This window comes from Meles meles, chromosome 5 (assembly GCF_922984935.1).
Source record: "Meles meles chromosome 5, mMelMel3.1 paternal haplotype, whole genome shotgun sequence".
NCBI lineage: Eukaryota > Metazoa > Chordata > Mammalia > Carnivora > Mustelidae > Meles > Meles meles.
The window spans coordinates 53,978,763-53,995,003 of NC_060070.1; the positions used below are offsets into that span (position 1 = coordinate 53,978,763).

A 16,241-nucleotide genomic window follows, 5' to 3' on the forward strand; every position below is an offset into this window, starting at 1 on the left:
CAATGATTTGGTGGCTTTCCTGTGACACAGAGAAAGGGTGAGCAGGTAGCAGAATGGGTAAAAGCAGAGGAAGGGTGGGAGATGCCAGTGTCAAAGATGAGAGTAGAAAGTTGTTTGGCAGTGGCAGAAGTAGGGGCAACAGACTCAGAACAAGAAACAACGGAAATTCCCAGTCTAGCAAAAGACACTAGTACGAATCAGTAGATGTTCACTTCTGTGGAGGTGCCTACTAGAGTTTTTATTGGTTTCCTAAGCTTTAGCTGTACAATTAACACTTCTGATGTGCCTGAGTAACAGCTAAGCCACTGGGGGCCTGTCCTAGCCATCTCTGATCTCCTGAACCACCTTACATTATTATACCCCATCTATCAGTGTAACTGCAGCATGTCTCTGTCCCTTGAAATTAAAATAGCGTAATGCAGTTCTTAAATTTAAATTGTAATAGCAATTACCTCTTTCAGAATCCTTTCATTAAAAAATTGTTGAAGTTTTTCATTGCAATAGTTGATGCAAAATTGTTCAAAACTGTTGTGTTCAAAGTACTCTGTAAATATAAAACCAGAATCAAAAGTCATCAACTTCATACTATAAATTTATCTTAGGATAAAATTTTATTGTATCAATGCTTAGTTTAAAATTAGGTAAAAAAAAAATTCACATAATTGTTTCAGACTCCTCAAATGCTCTTATCTCAAGACAAAATTTTTTAAGTATTTAAGTACTGAAAATACTGTGTTTTACTCAACAAAAACAATGTGTGTTGAATGAGATAAATATTATATAGTGTAAGATACAAAACGTAAGCCACTTACAACATAATTTTCTTAAGCACAGGTGTTAATAGCAATCTAAATTAACTGAAGAACGAAAATGACTTAAATGCAAGTGCTTTAGATGTTTTTCTGTGTAATCTGTAAAATTACAGTTATAAAAAACATTATGAACACTAACTCATTTTTAAAATGAAAAGACTATATTACATTATCTCTAAGATCCCTGCAGCTCTAAAATGTTATGTTTCTGTGTATGTGCCTGTTATACTAAAACTAGTGCAGGCCAGGAAACAAATGTCTGAAGATTTTGAAATCTTAAGTCAGTGATGAGTGTTTGCCTACCTTTGAACAAAAAGTAACAAAAGTTTTAACATATACATCACATCAAAACCAAAACTCTACTCCCCCCAAAAAGTAAACACTCAAACCTTCCCCTGGGCAAAAGCAAACAAACTACACAGGAGGATAACACTGCTTATACACAGGCAGAAGGAACACCCACATTGATAAAGCCCAATATAAAATCAATCAGACTTACTTTGAGATTTTTTACAAAAGTCATTCAAAACAACATGGCATTCAGATGTTAGTGATCCATTTCATTTCTGATTGCACAGCCCCGTGGTTGTTCTCAATATTTATCTTGAATATACATTAACATAAAATATCTTGTATGTACTTTATGTACTATACTATGTGCTATATCCTTAAAAATATTATTTCATTTGGTGGGAATTCACTGGAAATAGCTATCTGTTGATAACACTAATGATGAATTTCTACATAAAGCAATGAGTTTGGCTTATATGGTAGGTCAACTTATACCCAGCACTACACTATTGTCAGTGGTTTTAAGGACTTAATCTTCTTTATTAGTAGCATTCAAGACTTTACCTTTATTCAGCTGCATTCATTTAGGAGTACAGAGACATCCCCTAACCATGATGGTTTCAATCAACATGCTCTTTCTTTTTCTTTTTTTTTTTTGAGGTGGGGGAGGGGATGAGGGGGAGAGAGAGAGAATCTTATGCGGGTTCCACATCTAGTGCAGACACCAAGCAGGGCTCAATCTCATGACCCTGAGATCATGACCTGAGCCAGAATCAAGAGTCAGACACTTAACCAAATGAGCCACCCAGGCGCCCCTCAGTCAACATGTTTTAATTTCAGCATTAGTGTGACCAAAATCTATGAGTTTTTCCCTTTTATAAGCATCGGCTTCCTATTTAAATTACATTATGAAATGAAATGTAAGTATGGACATATAACTGAAAATACATCAAGTGAAAGGTATTACAAGAGAAAAAAGGTTTTTTTACATTTTAAATATATGTGAAAAACTGAATAAAAAATACCAAATACAGATTCATGAACAAAATTGTACTTACCGAAACCAGCAATATCTAGGACTCCAATAAAATAAGATGATGTTTCAAAAGGAAAACACTGATTTACTCTGTTTACCACATGATCAAAAAGATGGCTATAGACAGTCTTTGCCAAGGCATCACGAGCATTGTTTGCTTGCTCCACTTTCAAGGGTACCCTATAAAAGAAGACTATATCAATGAAACTTTTTTACAATAATAACTGGGAAAATAATGCCAGATACCAAGATCAAAGTTTATCTAAAACATTCACTGTGAAGAACAAAATAAATAGCTACAGAAGGTCATCTGCCAATAGGTACAAATAAATAGGGCTAAGAAGCATAGTAAAAGAACTAAAGAAGTTACCTACACATAGATAAAAAAATGTTTTATTGAGTAAAAGAAGCTTAGTCTCAAAAAATGGTTTAATCTTAATTTATGCTTTATTGCACATGATAAATATATAAAAAATTATTTGAGGAATAATTTCTTTTCAACCTTCAAAGACTTACTTTAAATGCAAAAGAAACTGTGTTTAATTCAGGGTAACTTTAAAGTATGATACCTTATTTAACACTGTTTAGGAAGAAATGTTTACATCTTAAAATCTGGACTGTCCAATTCTACTATTTAATATAAGTAACTACACAACAATGCTAGATGTTGCAGATACAGACACAGAGCCCTCTTCCTAAAGAAAATTATACTCTAATGAAGAAACTACCATAAAAGTGAATTTTCAAACAGCATGCTAAATGCTGTCATAAGGGTAAGTATGAGGCACCATGGGAGCACCAAAAAAAAAAAAGTCAAATTTAGAAGTAACCTTAAAAGTCTTTCAGGTCGGGGCACCTGGGTGGCTCAGTGGGTTAAAGCCTCTGCCTCCAGCTCAGGTCATGATCTCAGGGTCCTGGGATCGAGCGCTGTTGGGCTCTCTGCTCAGCGGGGAGCCTGCTTCCCCCTCTCTCTCTACCTGCCTCTCTGCCTACTTGTGATCTCTGTCTGTCAAATGAATAAATAAAATCTTCAAAAAAAAAAAAAAAAGAAAAAGAAAAATTCTTTCAGGTCAGACTAATACTTGAATCCCTTCTAAACTGGTTTTCCAACTTAAACTTCCTGCAACAGAACCCCTTTCTAAAGTGAAACTTCTCTGAGTACTCCATACATAAAACATAAAACATAAAAGAAGTGCTTTAGAACAAAGGGGAAATGAAGGAAATGCTACCTGAAGATCACACACGTGTGCATTTACTGGAGTTCCCTTGTGCCCCAGAAATATCTCCAAGGAAAAGCAACTGTATGGCATTACTATACATTCTCCTTGGTAAGGTTTACTTTATAATAATTTGGAATAATTTGGAATTATAATAATTTGGAATAATAATTTGGAATTAGTTTAGCAAACAATCAGGCTAAACATACCTTGCTAATGTTTCCCAAAATGTAAGAAGTACCAAAATTTCTGCATGCCTAAAGTTTGTTTTTAAATCTTTCTTGGATAAATTTGTTGAAAATCTTCCTGAAATAGGTCACTAGAGCTCACTGACTGCCTTATTTAGCAAGGGATAGAGGATCTGACTTTTATCCCTACAAATGAAGATCTTACAGTGCCTCAGAATGATGGCTGAATATCCATTTTATTTTATAGTATCAAAAACAGAAATGCCTAAAACACAGGATATTGAGCCAAAAGTGTACAGAGACCCATATATAACCTAGAAGTTCTTGGTTACAGATCAGAGAAACTTTGGCTATGCTCCTATTTTCCTATCATTTGCAATTTCTTAAATGAAGATTCCAAGAGTTAAGGGGGAAATCCATTTGCTGAGTGTTTTACTGAAGTAAATTTTACTTAATAAGTTTTAGAACATGACATTTGCAAGGAAAATCACTTTTAAAGTAAAATGATCTGTTTCCTTCTGAAACTAAATGGTGATGGTTGTACAACCTTGTAAATATACTTTAAAAATACTATAAACTGTACCTTTTAGAAGAGTGAATTATATCACAAAAAAAAAGTCTGGAAAATTTGGAAAAAAATTGTTGCCTAAAACAAATATTAACATAATCAACTCATATTTTTGTAGTTGTACAAAAGTAAATCTCCTTACTTTATAAACTACAAATCTGTGCCATGTGGCCTATCTGTAAGGAACAACTTTAAGAGCTGTGGAAATCAGCATTTACTTGTATAGTAGATTACTGCAGTAATATGCACACAATTCTTACCTATCAAGCACATGTTTTATAACATTATAATGATCAGAAATATCAACTTTAAATCTCATTGTTCTCAAAGAAAAATTTTTCCCTGACAAACCACAAGGCAGCATTTTTACAGAGCAATGAGTTCAGGAACTTACTTTATAACTGTTCCCTTGGTGCCCCCTGCTGTTGTTAGCATGACTCTTGTAGTTAAACTTACACGAAGATCATCTTGATCCAAACCTAGTAATTCAGCACAATATTCCAATGCCTGAGTAGATTTATTCTTCAGATTACAACCACCTAATGAAAATACATTTAAATTTCAAGTTAACAGACATTATATAAACCAGATTTCCAAGATCACTTCTTAGAAGTATACTTCACTTACATAAATCTATGGAATAGACAAGGCTTATTTGTGACTTTTAATTTCACTTCACTTTTTTTCACCACCCACTCGGTGGGTTAAGCCTTTGCCTTCGGCTCAGGTCATGATCTCAGGGTCCTGGGATCAAGCCCTGGTGGTGGGCTCTCTGCTCAGCAGAGTGCCTGCTTCCCCCTCTCTCCCTGCCTGCCTCTCTGCCTACTTGTGATCTCTGTCTGTTAAATAAATAAATAAAATTAAAAAAAAAAAAAGAGAGAGAGAGAGAGAGAAACACTCCTGGGTGGCTCAGTCTATTAAGCGGCTGCCTTCAGCTTAGGTCATGTTCCCAGGGTCCTGGGATCAAGTCCCACCTTGGCCTCCTGGCCTCCTCTGCCTGCCACTCTGCCGGCCTGTTCTCTCTCTCTCTGAAAAATAAATAAATAAAATCTTTAAAAAAAAAAAAGGGTCATACTGCCAAGGTCAATGGGAGACCCTCACTCAAAACAGTCCACGATATAATCTTTCAGCCCATCAATATTAACCTAGACTGTTTCCCTTTTTATGACCTGGCAAGCAGAATATACTGATAGATTATAATCCTTGTAAATCTCTAGAAAAATATAGTACCTTATCATTAAAATTCATATGATTCCTGAAAACCTTAAGGAATAATTTTAATAGCAAACACTGGCATTTCAGTAGGTCAGTGTGGCTGGCTGTCAACATATGAGGTTTTGTTTATGTGTGTGGTGCATCTGTGTGTACCCATGCTGGATATGTACATGCTCATGTTGCTCAGGAAAGAGAAAGAGGGTGAGGAGATAACTGCTATTCCCTGTACATCATACCCATAGATTTCTAGTAATGGAGGATGTTTTAAAAGAACTATACTGTATGTATGTATGTGTATATATATATATATATATATATATATATATACACACACACACACATACATATATATATATACACACACACACATATACTGTATACTGTATATATATAAAAAGAACTATACTGTAATGCTTTAGCCTCTGGCCTGATGTGGCTGTAAGACTTATTAGCTGTGTGACCCTGAATAAGTCACTTGTTCTTCCTGTGTTTAGTTTCTTCATCCATTTAACAGATAATAACTGTACTTATTTAATAAGGCTGTTAGAGAGATTAATGAGGTTATATATGTGAAGTTCTCAAAATAGTACCTGGTACACAGTAAGCACTATATAAAGGTTAACTACTATCATTTTTATTGTTACTAATATTTTAAAAGTAAACATTTTACTAATATTTTTAAGGTTTAATATTTATAAGTAATTCATCACAAGACTAATTTCAAAACTATCAAGAATGTGAAAAAATCCTAAATTTATAAAAAAAAATAAGCTGGGGCGCCTGGGTGGCTCAGTGGGTTAAGCCGCTGCCTTCGGCTCGGGTCATGGTCTCGGGGTCCTGGGATCGAGCCCCGCATCGGGCTCTCTGCTCCGCGGGGAGCCTGCTTCCCCCTCTCTCTCTGCCTGCTGCTCTACTTGTGATCTCTCTCTCTCTCTGTGTCAAATAAATAAATAAAATATTTTAAAAAAAAATAAGCTTATCACGACAAATTAGTAAACTAATATCCTGGTCTCAGGAGAAATAGACCATGAGATTTCCTAAGAATAAGGGTTGTGGGCACCTGGGTGGCCCAGTTGGTTAAGTGTCTGCCTTCAGCTCAGGTCATGATCCCAGCGTTCTGGGATCAAACCCCGGATGGGTATTTGATGAGCAGTGAGCCCGCTTCTCCCTCTGCCTCTGCCCTTCCCCGCTGCTTGTGCATGCACACACACCCTCTCCCTCTCTCTCTCTGTCAAAAAAATAAACAGAATCTTAAAAGAAGAAAGAGGGGGAGGAGCATGGGGAGGAGGAGGAGGGGCTGCAGGATAACTTACTGGGGAAAAAACAGCTTTTTCAGCAAATGGCACTGAGACTGGGTTTCTGCATGCAAAAGAATGAAGATTGATCCCTGTTTCACACCATAAATAAAAATTATGAGCTAAAGACCTAAATTATGAACTAAAACTATTAAACTCATGATCTTGGACCAGGTAATGGTTTCTTAGATATGGCACCAAGAACACAAACAACAAAAGAAAAAATCAGACAAATTAGGCTTCATCAAAATGAAAAACTTTTGTGTTTCAAAGAACATTATCCAAAATTTAAAGGACAAGACACAGATTGAGAAAAAATATTTGTAAATTATATATCTGATAAAGAGCCTGTATCTAGAATGCAGTAGACACTGTAGTAGACTAGAATTGTAGACAAGCCAATTAATGGGCAAAGGATATAAATAGACATTTCTCCAAAAAATAGATACAAACGGTCAATTAAGACATGAAAAAATGTTCAATTTCATGGGCCTTCAGAAAAATGCAAATAAAAACCACAATGAAGTAAAACACTTCACACACACTAGGATGGCTATAATCACACAGTGTTAGGATGTGGAGAAAGAGGAACCTTCATATACTGCTGATGAGAATGTGAAACGAATACAGCTACACTGAAGAAGCTGTGGATAATTTTGTAATTATTTTATCAGAAAATTTATTCTACTATAAATGTTTAGAATACTCCTACTTATATTGAAAAGGTTTTTTGCATGATAGCATAAATGCTATTTTTAACAACAGGGATTTGGGAAGGAATGAGAGGTAAATGCTGAAGTGATGAAAATGTTCTAAAAACTAACCGAAGTGATGATTGCACAACTTTGACTCTATTAAAAACCACTGAATTGTATATTTTAAATGGGCTAATTGAATAGTCTATGAACTATATTTCAATAAAGCTGTCACCAAAGAAAAAAGAACAAGGGGACAAAAATATTTAGAAGATATACTGAACCTTTAATTCTATGAAAATAAGCTTACTACTGATTTCTAGCTTCTACACACATATACACACACCCGTATCTAAATTACATAGCTCTCAATAAACTGACCACCAATAATTCATTACTGTATTTAAACATTTCTTTTTTACTGTTTTGCAAAGTTTCTTACACACTTTCAGGAATTAGGGAATCACTTTTGTGATGCAGAATTTTAAAAACAGGCATTTTTTGCATATGCTATCACGTAAAACCTTTTCAATATAAGTAGGAGTGTTCTAAACATTTACAGTAGAAAAATTTTCTGATAAAATAATTATAAAAATATCCACAGCTTTTTTGGGTTGCTAGGATATGCCAAAATTGAGCTCTCTAGGAGGAAAAAAAAATAGATTCTAACTAGAAAGAAACCATTTGGATCTATAGTAAGGATCACAGAAAAGATGAAGATTAATAAAATCTGAGCTATTAAAATAAAAATAACCCATTTTATTTTCTTAAAAGATTTTATTTATTTGAAGAAGAGAGAATGAGCAATGGGGAGGCAGAGGGAGAGAGACAGAGAGAAGCAGACTCCCTGCAGGGGGACCCTCAGGGGGCTCAGTCCCAGGACCTGAAGATCATGACCTCAGCCAAAGGCAGATGCTTAACCAACTGACTCACTCAGGGACCCCAAAATAACCTAGTTTATTAGTTTCCTTAATTTGTTGCTTCACTCCAATCTTCTCTGCTTTCTGCTCATTTTCCTTTCAACAGAAGGAATTTTGAGAAGAAAGATAAAAGATAATGTAAATATGTGCTATTTCCCTTTTAACTGTTTAAGTGCTTTTCAACTAACTGGATCACATCACATTTATGATCCTCTGTATATATCTGCACGCTCTACCACAGCATAATGAGATGTGAAAATGGCAACTATCGCTTCTAACATTTCCAAAGTGGGCCTTAATCTAAACTTTTTTTGTGTTACTTAGAACTCACACATACTCCCTTTGTATAACGATACTACAGAGCAAATGGGATACATTTTAACATTCATTACATTTTCAAAATAAGAATATTGAATCTCTCATAAAACCTAAAACTTTAGTGTACACTAAGAACATACTGATTTTGTTTTTTTACATTTTAAACTAGAATTAATCTGTATTTTTATTTTACTTATTCATTAAAAGCACCTACAGTGATTACTATGTGCTGAACATAAATACTGACATCATTTAATATTTAACACATTTATTCCCCTATACAACATGAGGCAGGAGTGTTGTTATCCCCCAACTACAGGTGAGGAAACTGAGACACAGAGAGGTAAAGTTCCTGGCCCAAGGCCACACAAGCAGGTAATATGCTTGTGACGAATACTCTGGCTCAAGAGCATGTGCTGCACCTTTAACACTACACTGTGCTGCATCTGATGTTACCGACTGTGCAACATCGCAGGATATTAAATCTGAAAGTCATGAAGACTGTTTCAGTCTGCTCATTCATAGATCAGGACTCTCAGTGAGGTTCAGTAACTGGAGGCAATTTGGGACAATGATCACAAGTACCTGAGTTAGTCAGACTTGGGGAGAACCCAGCTTTCACATCTACAACTTCATTAGTAAATAAATTACTTATGCAGAGGTTTCATGTCCATAAAATATAGATAATACCCTCTACCCCATTATCTTTATGAAGTTTAGATTATGATTATGTTATTTATGATGAAACACATTATATGAAAGGTCTTGCACATAGCAGGCATATTTTTTAAATCTTCTTTCTTCTTTCTTCTGATGTTCCTTCTTTATATGCATATATACAATGGCTAGGTACTACACTTTAAAAATACTTCTAATGGATTGTTTCTTCATTATTTTACAAATAAAAAAAGCCAAGCGTCAGAAAGCTTCTGGGATCTGACACTAAAGCCCATGTTACTGACTACGATATTAAATGATCCTTTTGATTTTTTTAACTTGTTCTTAGTATAAAATATTTTAATAATGTATTTATGCAGGAGTCAACAATTTTTTCTCCTAAGTGTCAGATTTTAGGCGTTGCTGGCCAGATAGTTTCTATGACACTACTAAACTCTGCTGCTGTAGCATGAAAGCTGGCACAGATAAGACATAAATGAATGGGTGCAGCTTTGTTCCAACAACACGCTATTTACAGAAACAGGCAGCTGGTCAAATTTGGCCATGGGCCATAGTTTTCCAACCCCTGTAATTCATGGATCAAATTTAAGATCATACAAAAAGTCTTATTGTTTATGTAGAGACTGAAATACCTAAGTTGAAAAGTTATTATCATGCAGGCATTAAATGCTCTTTTCAATATGTATAACTTATTTCCTTTCCCAAGTAATAAAGTATATGGGCTTGTACATATTCAATTGCCCTAATTAATGGATCAAAGTTTATATCAATGAACTGGAAAAATATCAAAATTCCTTAATAGTATGTGCACATACTGCAAAAGTATAATTATCAGTTGAAAATTTTAACTAAATATGACCCTGACAGTCAGTTACTTATCCTTCATAAAATGAATTTATTCCCCATCAGTATCACTGATTTGTTCAAAACAGAGTTCATAATGACTAATAATGCAGCATCCTTTATTCCCAACATTCACCATGTAACATAATATATTCTAGAAATTTCAGGGTATTAAAAACATGCATACAAACAGATCGAATTTACATATGACAAAGAAATGACAGAACTTTTACTTTTATTCCTCTTTAAACAAAACAAAACAACCACAAACAAAAAAACCTGAAGTGTTGCCGGCTTCCTCAAAATCAATATTTCCAAGGTGCAGGACACCAGCTACTACCCGGAACAGATCAAGCTTTTCTTCATCATCCAAACCAATCTTTTTCATGGCTGTGCACATTCTAATAAAATCTCCATGGTCATCTAACAGAGGATCTTTCAAAGAACCTGCCTTAAGATACTACAAAACAAGAAGACATTAATTAATTGTTCTTTGTCATTATTTAAGTATATTAAAACTACTACACAAGGTCTATTAATGCACTATATGACATGCAAAAATAAAATGTCAATGGAAAAACTTTACTATTCTAACAATTCAAAAACTAAATGTGCAAAGTGTACACAGGATCTCTCTGTATTACTTCTTTCAACTGCCTGTGACTCTACAATTATCTCAATAAATATCAGTCAAAATGGAATGAGAGGTTTTCCAGTTAAATTACAATTTTAATTCTAATGCATTATAATGCTAAAATACATTAGATAAAAATCTAAATTGAGTGAAAAAGAAGGGAATATCAGTGGTTGAAAGGAATCAACATGAATTCACAGGTCAAAAGGAACTAAGGTGAAAAATTACAATAAAAATTCAAATATAACACTTAGCATTATATTCCTTTAGGTTAACTGCCATCAACTGCATCAGTATTCAGCAATAATAAATACTGGATAGACTAATAACAATTTTCATAACCAGAGAATTGTTTTTTAGATCTTCCTATATAAGTGTATGAGGCAAGGTGTATTAGTAAGCATTGTGCTTACTCAGAATTTATGCAATGACTCACATTTCAGAAAAAATAAAGAAAAATTTTCTCTCCTAAAAGAATTTACATCTAGAGTATTCATTTGTTAAAACCTATTTAAAAGCTCAGAAGAAAAAATAAGAAAGTTAGGGCTGCAGAAATCTTATAGAAGTAGAAAAATAAAAGTTACTGGACACAGAAAAATTGGACTAGGAATTTTCCAGAAATTGACAATGAATAGGTAAAATTAAACAGGCAATGCAACACCAGAATTAACTGCTCACTAAAGACACCTCTAGGAGATTTTTTTCCCCCTCCCAGATGTCAATTCCTTCCCAGCTAAAGTTGAGATTATCTTCCACAAAATTATTTAAAATGCTTAATTATGCTTGGGTGAAATTTCTGGAAAATGTCTAGATAAAGAAATTTAATTTTATGCTTAAAAGAAGCAAAAGAAATAATCACATGCAGCCAAAGTTAACAGAAAACACAGATCATGCAGAATTTTTAGTCTTGCAACTGAATGATTACTTCATTTAAAATCTTTCTAATCAAATATTAAGAATATATTATTATGGTAGACTAAAAATACTGCATTTTCCTAAAAATGGCACACAGCTTAGACACTCAAATGGAATTAGGCAAAGGGTTCTAATTAGTCAAGAATTATCACCTCATCCTCCTGATAAAGAAGACATAAAAAGTAATTTAAACATATTAATCCATTATTCACTTATATATTTTTATATATACACTCAATAATATGAACAAACTATCTCACAAAGTTTGATGACTGTAGAATCAAAAGAAGTACATTTTCATCTTATCAGAATACAGAGAGTACATGTTACTCTTTGGAGAGTAAAATCTAGTTTTCCTCCCTTTTTACTCAGTTTTTCCATGTTAAAGATAAAATTTAGAGATCTATCTTTTTCCTTAAGGACAGATGCACTATCCCACTAGGTAATGTTTCCGTTATCTTAGTAGGAAGAATAAAATTTCTGTATTTTGATGATGCTTCATAAAAATAAAGGTTATCATGACAAAGGAAGATACCATAATAAATATTAAAGTTACTTCTTAAAGTTCCAACCATGAATTTCATATAAACTAAAGCTTATGATTTATAATTCAGATATTTACGTCTAAAACAATAATTGTTGGGGCACCTGGGTGGCTCAGTTGGTTGAATACCTGACTCTTGATTTTGGCTCAGGTCATCATCTCAGAGTTGTGAGGTCGTACCCCCCAGAAGGTTGCATGCTCAGTGGGGAGCTTGAGATTTTCTCTCTCCCTCTCCCTTCTCCTCTATCTCTCCCTCCACTCTATGAGCACTCTCTCTCTCTAATAAATAAATAAAAAATTTAAAAAATAAATAAAAATAAAATGATAAATGTTAACTTAAATAAATTAACTGTACTCATCTGCTTAGAATTTGAAATAATGGGAATTTTTGTTTTCCGTTCTTTTCTAGGAACATATTAAAGACATAATTCATCTCACTCGTTTTGAAAGGAGTCAAAACCCATCTGATTCACACATTTAAAACTGGACAATTAATAAAATAATAAAATAAAAACTGTACAATCAAACATTCAATATAAAACTTTAAATAAAGACAAAATGAACTAGTCCCTAAAATTAATCCTGACTCAGTATTTCATAATTTAACCTCCTGAAGTAGATATAACTTAATACTACTTATTACTTGAACATTACATATTAAAATTTGTAAGAGTTATAGATTTTTACGTTAAGGATTTAATGTTTTAAAATAATAAAAGTACAATTACATCTAATTGCCCTTAGAAATATAATAAGTAAAACCTAAATATAAGACTTTCCATAGTATATTACAGAAATATAATGTTTTAAAGAGACATATAACAATACATAAGCATTAGTTCACAAGAATGCTTACTCTATTTAATGTCTATTTCAAAGTTTACTTCAGACTTAAAGTAGAAAATAAATTATGGACATATTTTATACTAAAGTCCAAGTGGGTAGTGTGAGAGTAAGTTAAAAATTTTATTAGCAAAGGATAATTATAATACCCACATGTGGGGGAAAAAGAATAGTAGTATAGCAGTGCACTGAGGCCTAACTAAGAAAAACCAAACTTAAACAGCTTTGGTAGATACCAACAGAGGCATAAAGTACTACACTGCAAGAAAGACTAAGATGAGCATTTTGTTTTTAAGTATAAACCTAAAAGTAAGAAATATTATTTGGGCTCCAAAATAAAAAATATATCTCTGAGTATGATTTTTTTGTATTAAGGATTTTAATTTAAAAACAACAGTCTACTATACCTCGGGACTTTTTCGGTTCTGTAAAATCTGTTTGTCAGTTTCTTTGTTAGCAAAGTATCTAGTGCAGCCTCGGTTTAAATACTAGGAAAAAGAAATATAAATATAACAAATACAATCCACATGAAAATAATACAGAAGAGAACACAATTTATCAAAACAGTGGTAAACAAAAAGAACTTTTAAATATAACCTAAATATCATTTAATCTCTCAATTATAACTGATAACTTCTATAAATTATAAATGTTTTACTCTTACTAATCAAACCAGGGATATTTAAAATTCTGATTTTTGAAAGCAGATTAAATTAAACAATTAACATAAAAATCAGTACCATAAAGCTTTCCTATTTTTAAAGGGTAGCAATTTTAAATCTCAATGTCAAATATCATCTTAAAAATATAGTTCATAAAATAAGTACTATAGATATAATGAAAATCACCTTTCTACTAAATGTATAGTCTCAAGTAAGAACCACACATTGTGGTCTAACATTTCAAGTAATACTTTTAATGCTGAGTAACAGAATAATATCCCTAAGTTTCTTAATTTCTGATTTTTAAAATGAGTTATTCAAAACATACCATCTATATTTGTTGACAGGTAACAGTGACCATGCATAAATTACAATACTTGCTTTACAAACCTTCATAGGTATCCAAATAACAATTTCAGCTCTTATCTCAATGATTTACTTTGCTGCCCAGAAGCCTTTTAAAGACTAAGCACTAAAAACACAGAAGAAGGGAAGCAGCTGAGAAGAAAATAATTTATTAGTCCCAAAGCGAATCTATTACCCACACTGAAGGTGGGGGTATAGTCAGGAAGGAAGTACACAGGAAACAAAATGGAAAATGTCTTTAGGGGTGCCTGGGTGGCTCAGTCAGTTAAGTGACTGCCTTCAGCTCAGGTCATGATCCCAGGGTCCTGGGACTGAGCCCCATATCAGGCTCCTTGTTCAGTGCGGAGCCTGCTTCTCCCTCTCCCCCCGCCTGCTGCTCCCTGTTAGTACTCTCTCTGTGTCAAATAAATCAATAAAATCTTAAAAAAAAAGAAAGGAGAAAAGAAAATGTTTTTAAACACCTCAGCTTCTCTTAAATCAGGTCACTATGATCCCACTGCACCATGGCATGAATTCTGAGATTAAATACACCACACATCATATAGATGCTATGAAAAAAATGTACATTACAGGGGTGCCTGGGTGGCTCAGTGGGTTAAGCCTCTGCCTTCAGCTCAGGTCATGATCTCAGGGTCCTGGGATCAAGCCCCACATTGGGCTCTTTGCTCGGCGGGGAGCCTGCTTCCCCCCCTTTCTCTCTCTGCCTGCCTCTCTGCCTACTTGTGATCTCTATCAAATAAATAAATAAAATCTTTTTTAAAAAATGTACATTACATTTTGAATGATTTGGGAATAAATTAATATTCTAGATGATATTAATTTAGGTGATACACATTTATCTGTGTACCTCCATTATAATGAAATATTAAAATTCAGAGAAGGGGCGCCTGGGTGGCTCAGTGGGTTAAGCCTCTGCCTTCGGGTCAGGTCATGATCTCAGAGTCCTGGGATGGAGCCCCACATCAGGCTCTCTGCTCAGCAGGGAGCCTGCTTTCCCCTCTCTCTCTGCCAGCTGCTCTACCTGCTTGTGACTCCTCTCTCTGTCAAATAAATAAATAAAATCTTTTTAAAAAATAAAATAATAAAATAAAATAAAATTCAGAGAAAACCAGAAAACAATATACAATGAGTTGTTCTTTCTACCTTCAAATCTTCAGGAAAAAAAAATAAAAGAGAGGGAGAAATAATATTGTTAAGCAATTTCAATTTACTATTTCAAAAAATGCTATTTTACTTAGTAAGATAATAGTAGCTTAATCATATAAAGCCAAAACAAATGTTTTCTTTGCTAGCAAGGGTTTTATCTCCACGACCCTATATTGCTTTATCAAATACTTGGCTTTTGGATAGCTAAACATAGTATTAAAGCCAAATACTTTTTTTTCCAACTGCCCTATAACTAGAAAACTATAACTATTCTTGCTATCCATTCTCATTCTATCCAAGCTTTATTTCTATTCAAGGACCTTTGCATGACTATAACAAATGCTCATAAAACATATGCAAAAATATTTGAATATCTGAATAATGCAATCTTTTAAACCTTTTATTTTCTAAAATACATGAGTAGTTACAAATGTTTTCAAATTGTATCCCTACAATTCTTGATGTACTATTTTGGACAAAGTAGTGACAAAAAATTTTTTGAAACTGTTCAACACTACTTTGGAATTCTTTGTCTTTATGGCCTTACCTATGAGTTGTAACTGAAGACCTAAACTAATCCACAGAAAAACCTGATGAAACTATCAACACACTTTCAAGTCATTTGAAGGTAGAATCATTTGGGGGAAGGGATATAGAGGTATGCATGTGCATGCATGAGAGGAATAACCAAGACAGCAGATATATTTGGGTGAAAGATAATACTGTTCCTCTAGTCTCCTCCTAATCACTGTAAGAACTCTGGGAAGTGAAGTAATCAAGGCTCCCAGTTCATATTACAGAGGCAGGAAACTCACTAACTTGATAAAGAATTTCAGTAACTACCTTCTGAGGATGACTGCCATTGTGCCAGGAAAGCCTATACATTCTAAGATACACAAAAAATATGCTCTCAAGCCTCCAAACAGAAAGAAATGCTAAATTAAGAATAGTCACATTACTTTACCATTAACTCAGAGCCAACAACATCACATCCTCATTATTAAATTTCATATGATTCATAGTAGCTTATACTCCTTTTCTAAAAATCATTGTAT

At 33.7% G+C, this 16,241-nt stretch overlaps 1 protein-coding gene across 7 annotated transcripts in view; it reads right to left on the reverse strand.

Annotated features, from left to right (window-relative positions):
* Positions 1–16,241, reverse strand: part of MYO6 (myosin VI) — a 155,539-nt gene that overhangs the window by 52,021 nt on the left and 87,277 nt on the right. For all 7 annotated transcript variants that reach the window (XM_046004558.1, XM_046004557.1, XM_046004555.1 and 4 more), the window contains exons 10-14: positions 13,420–13,500; positions 10,356–10,536; positions 4,507–4,651; positions 2,162–2,319; positions 453–544 (exon numbers count right to left, since the gene is read on the reverse strand). In XM_046004558.1, the coding sequence (XP_045860514.1) occupies positions 453–544; positions 2,162–2,319; positions 4,507–4,651; positions 10,356–10,536; positions 13,420–13,500 (657 nt within the window). The remainder of the gene's footprint in view (positions 1–452; positions 545–2,161; positions 2,320–4,506; positions 4,652–10,355; positions 10,537–13,419; positions 13,501–16,241) is intronic.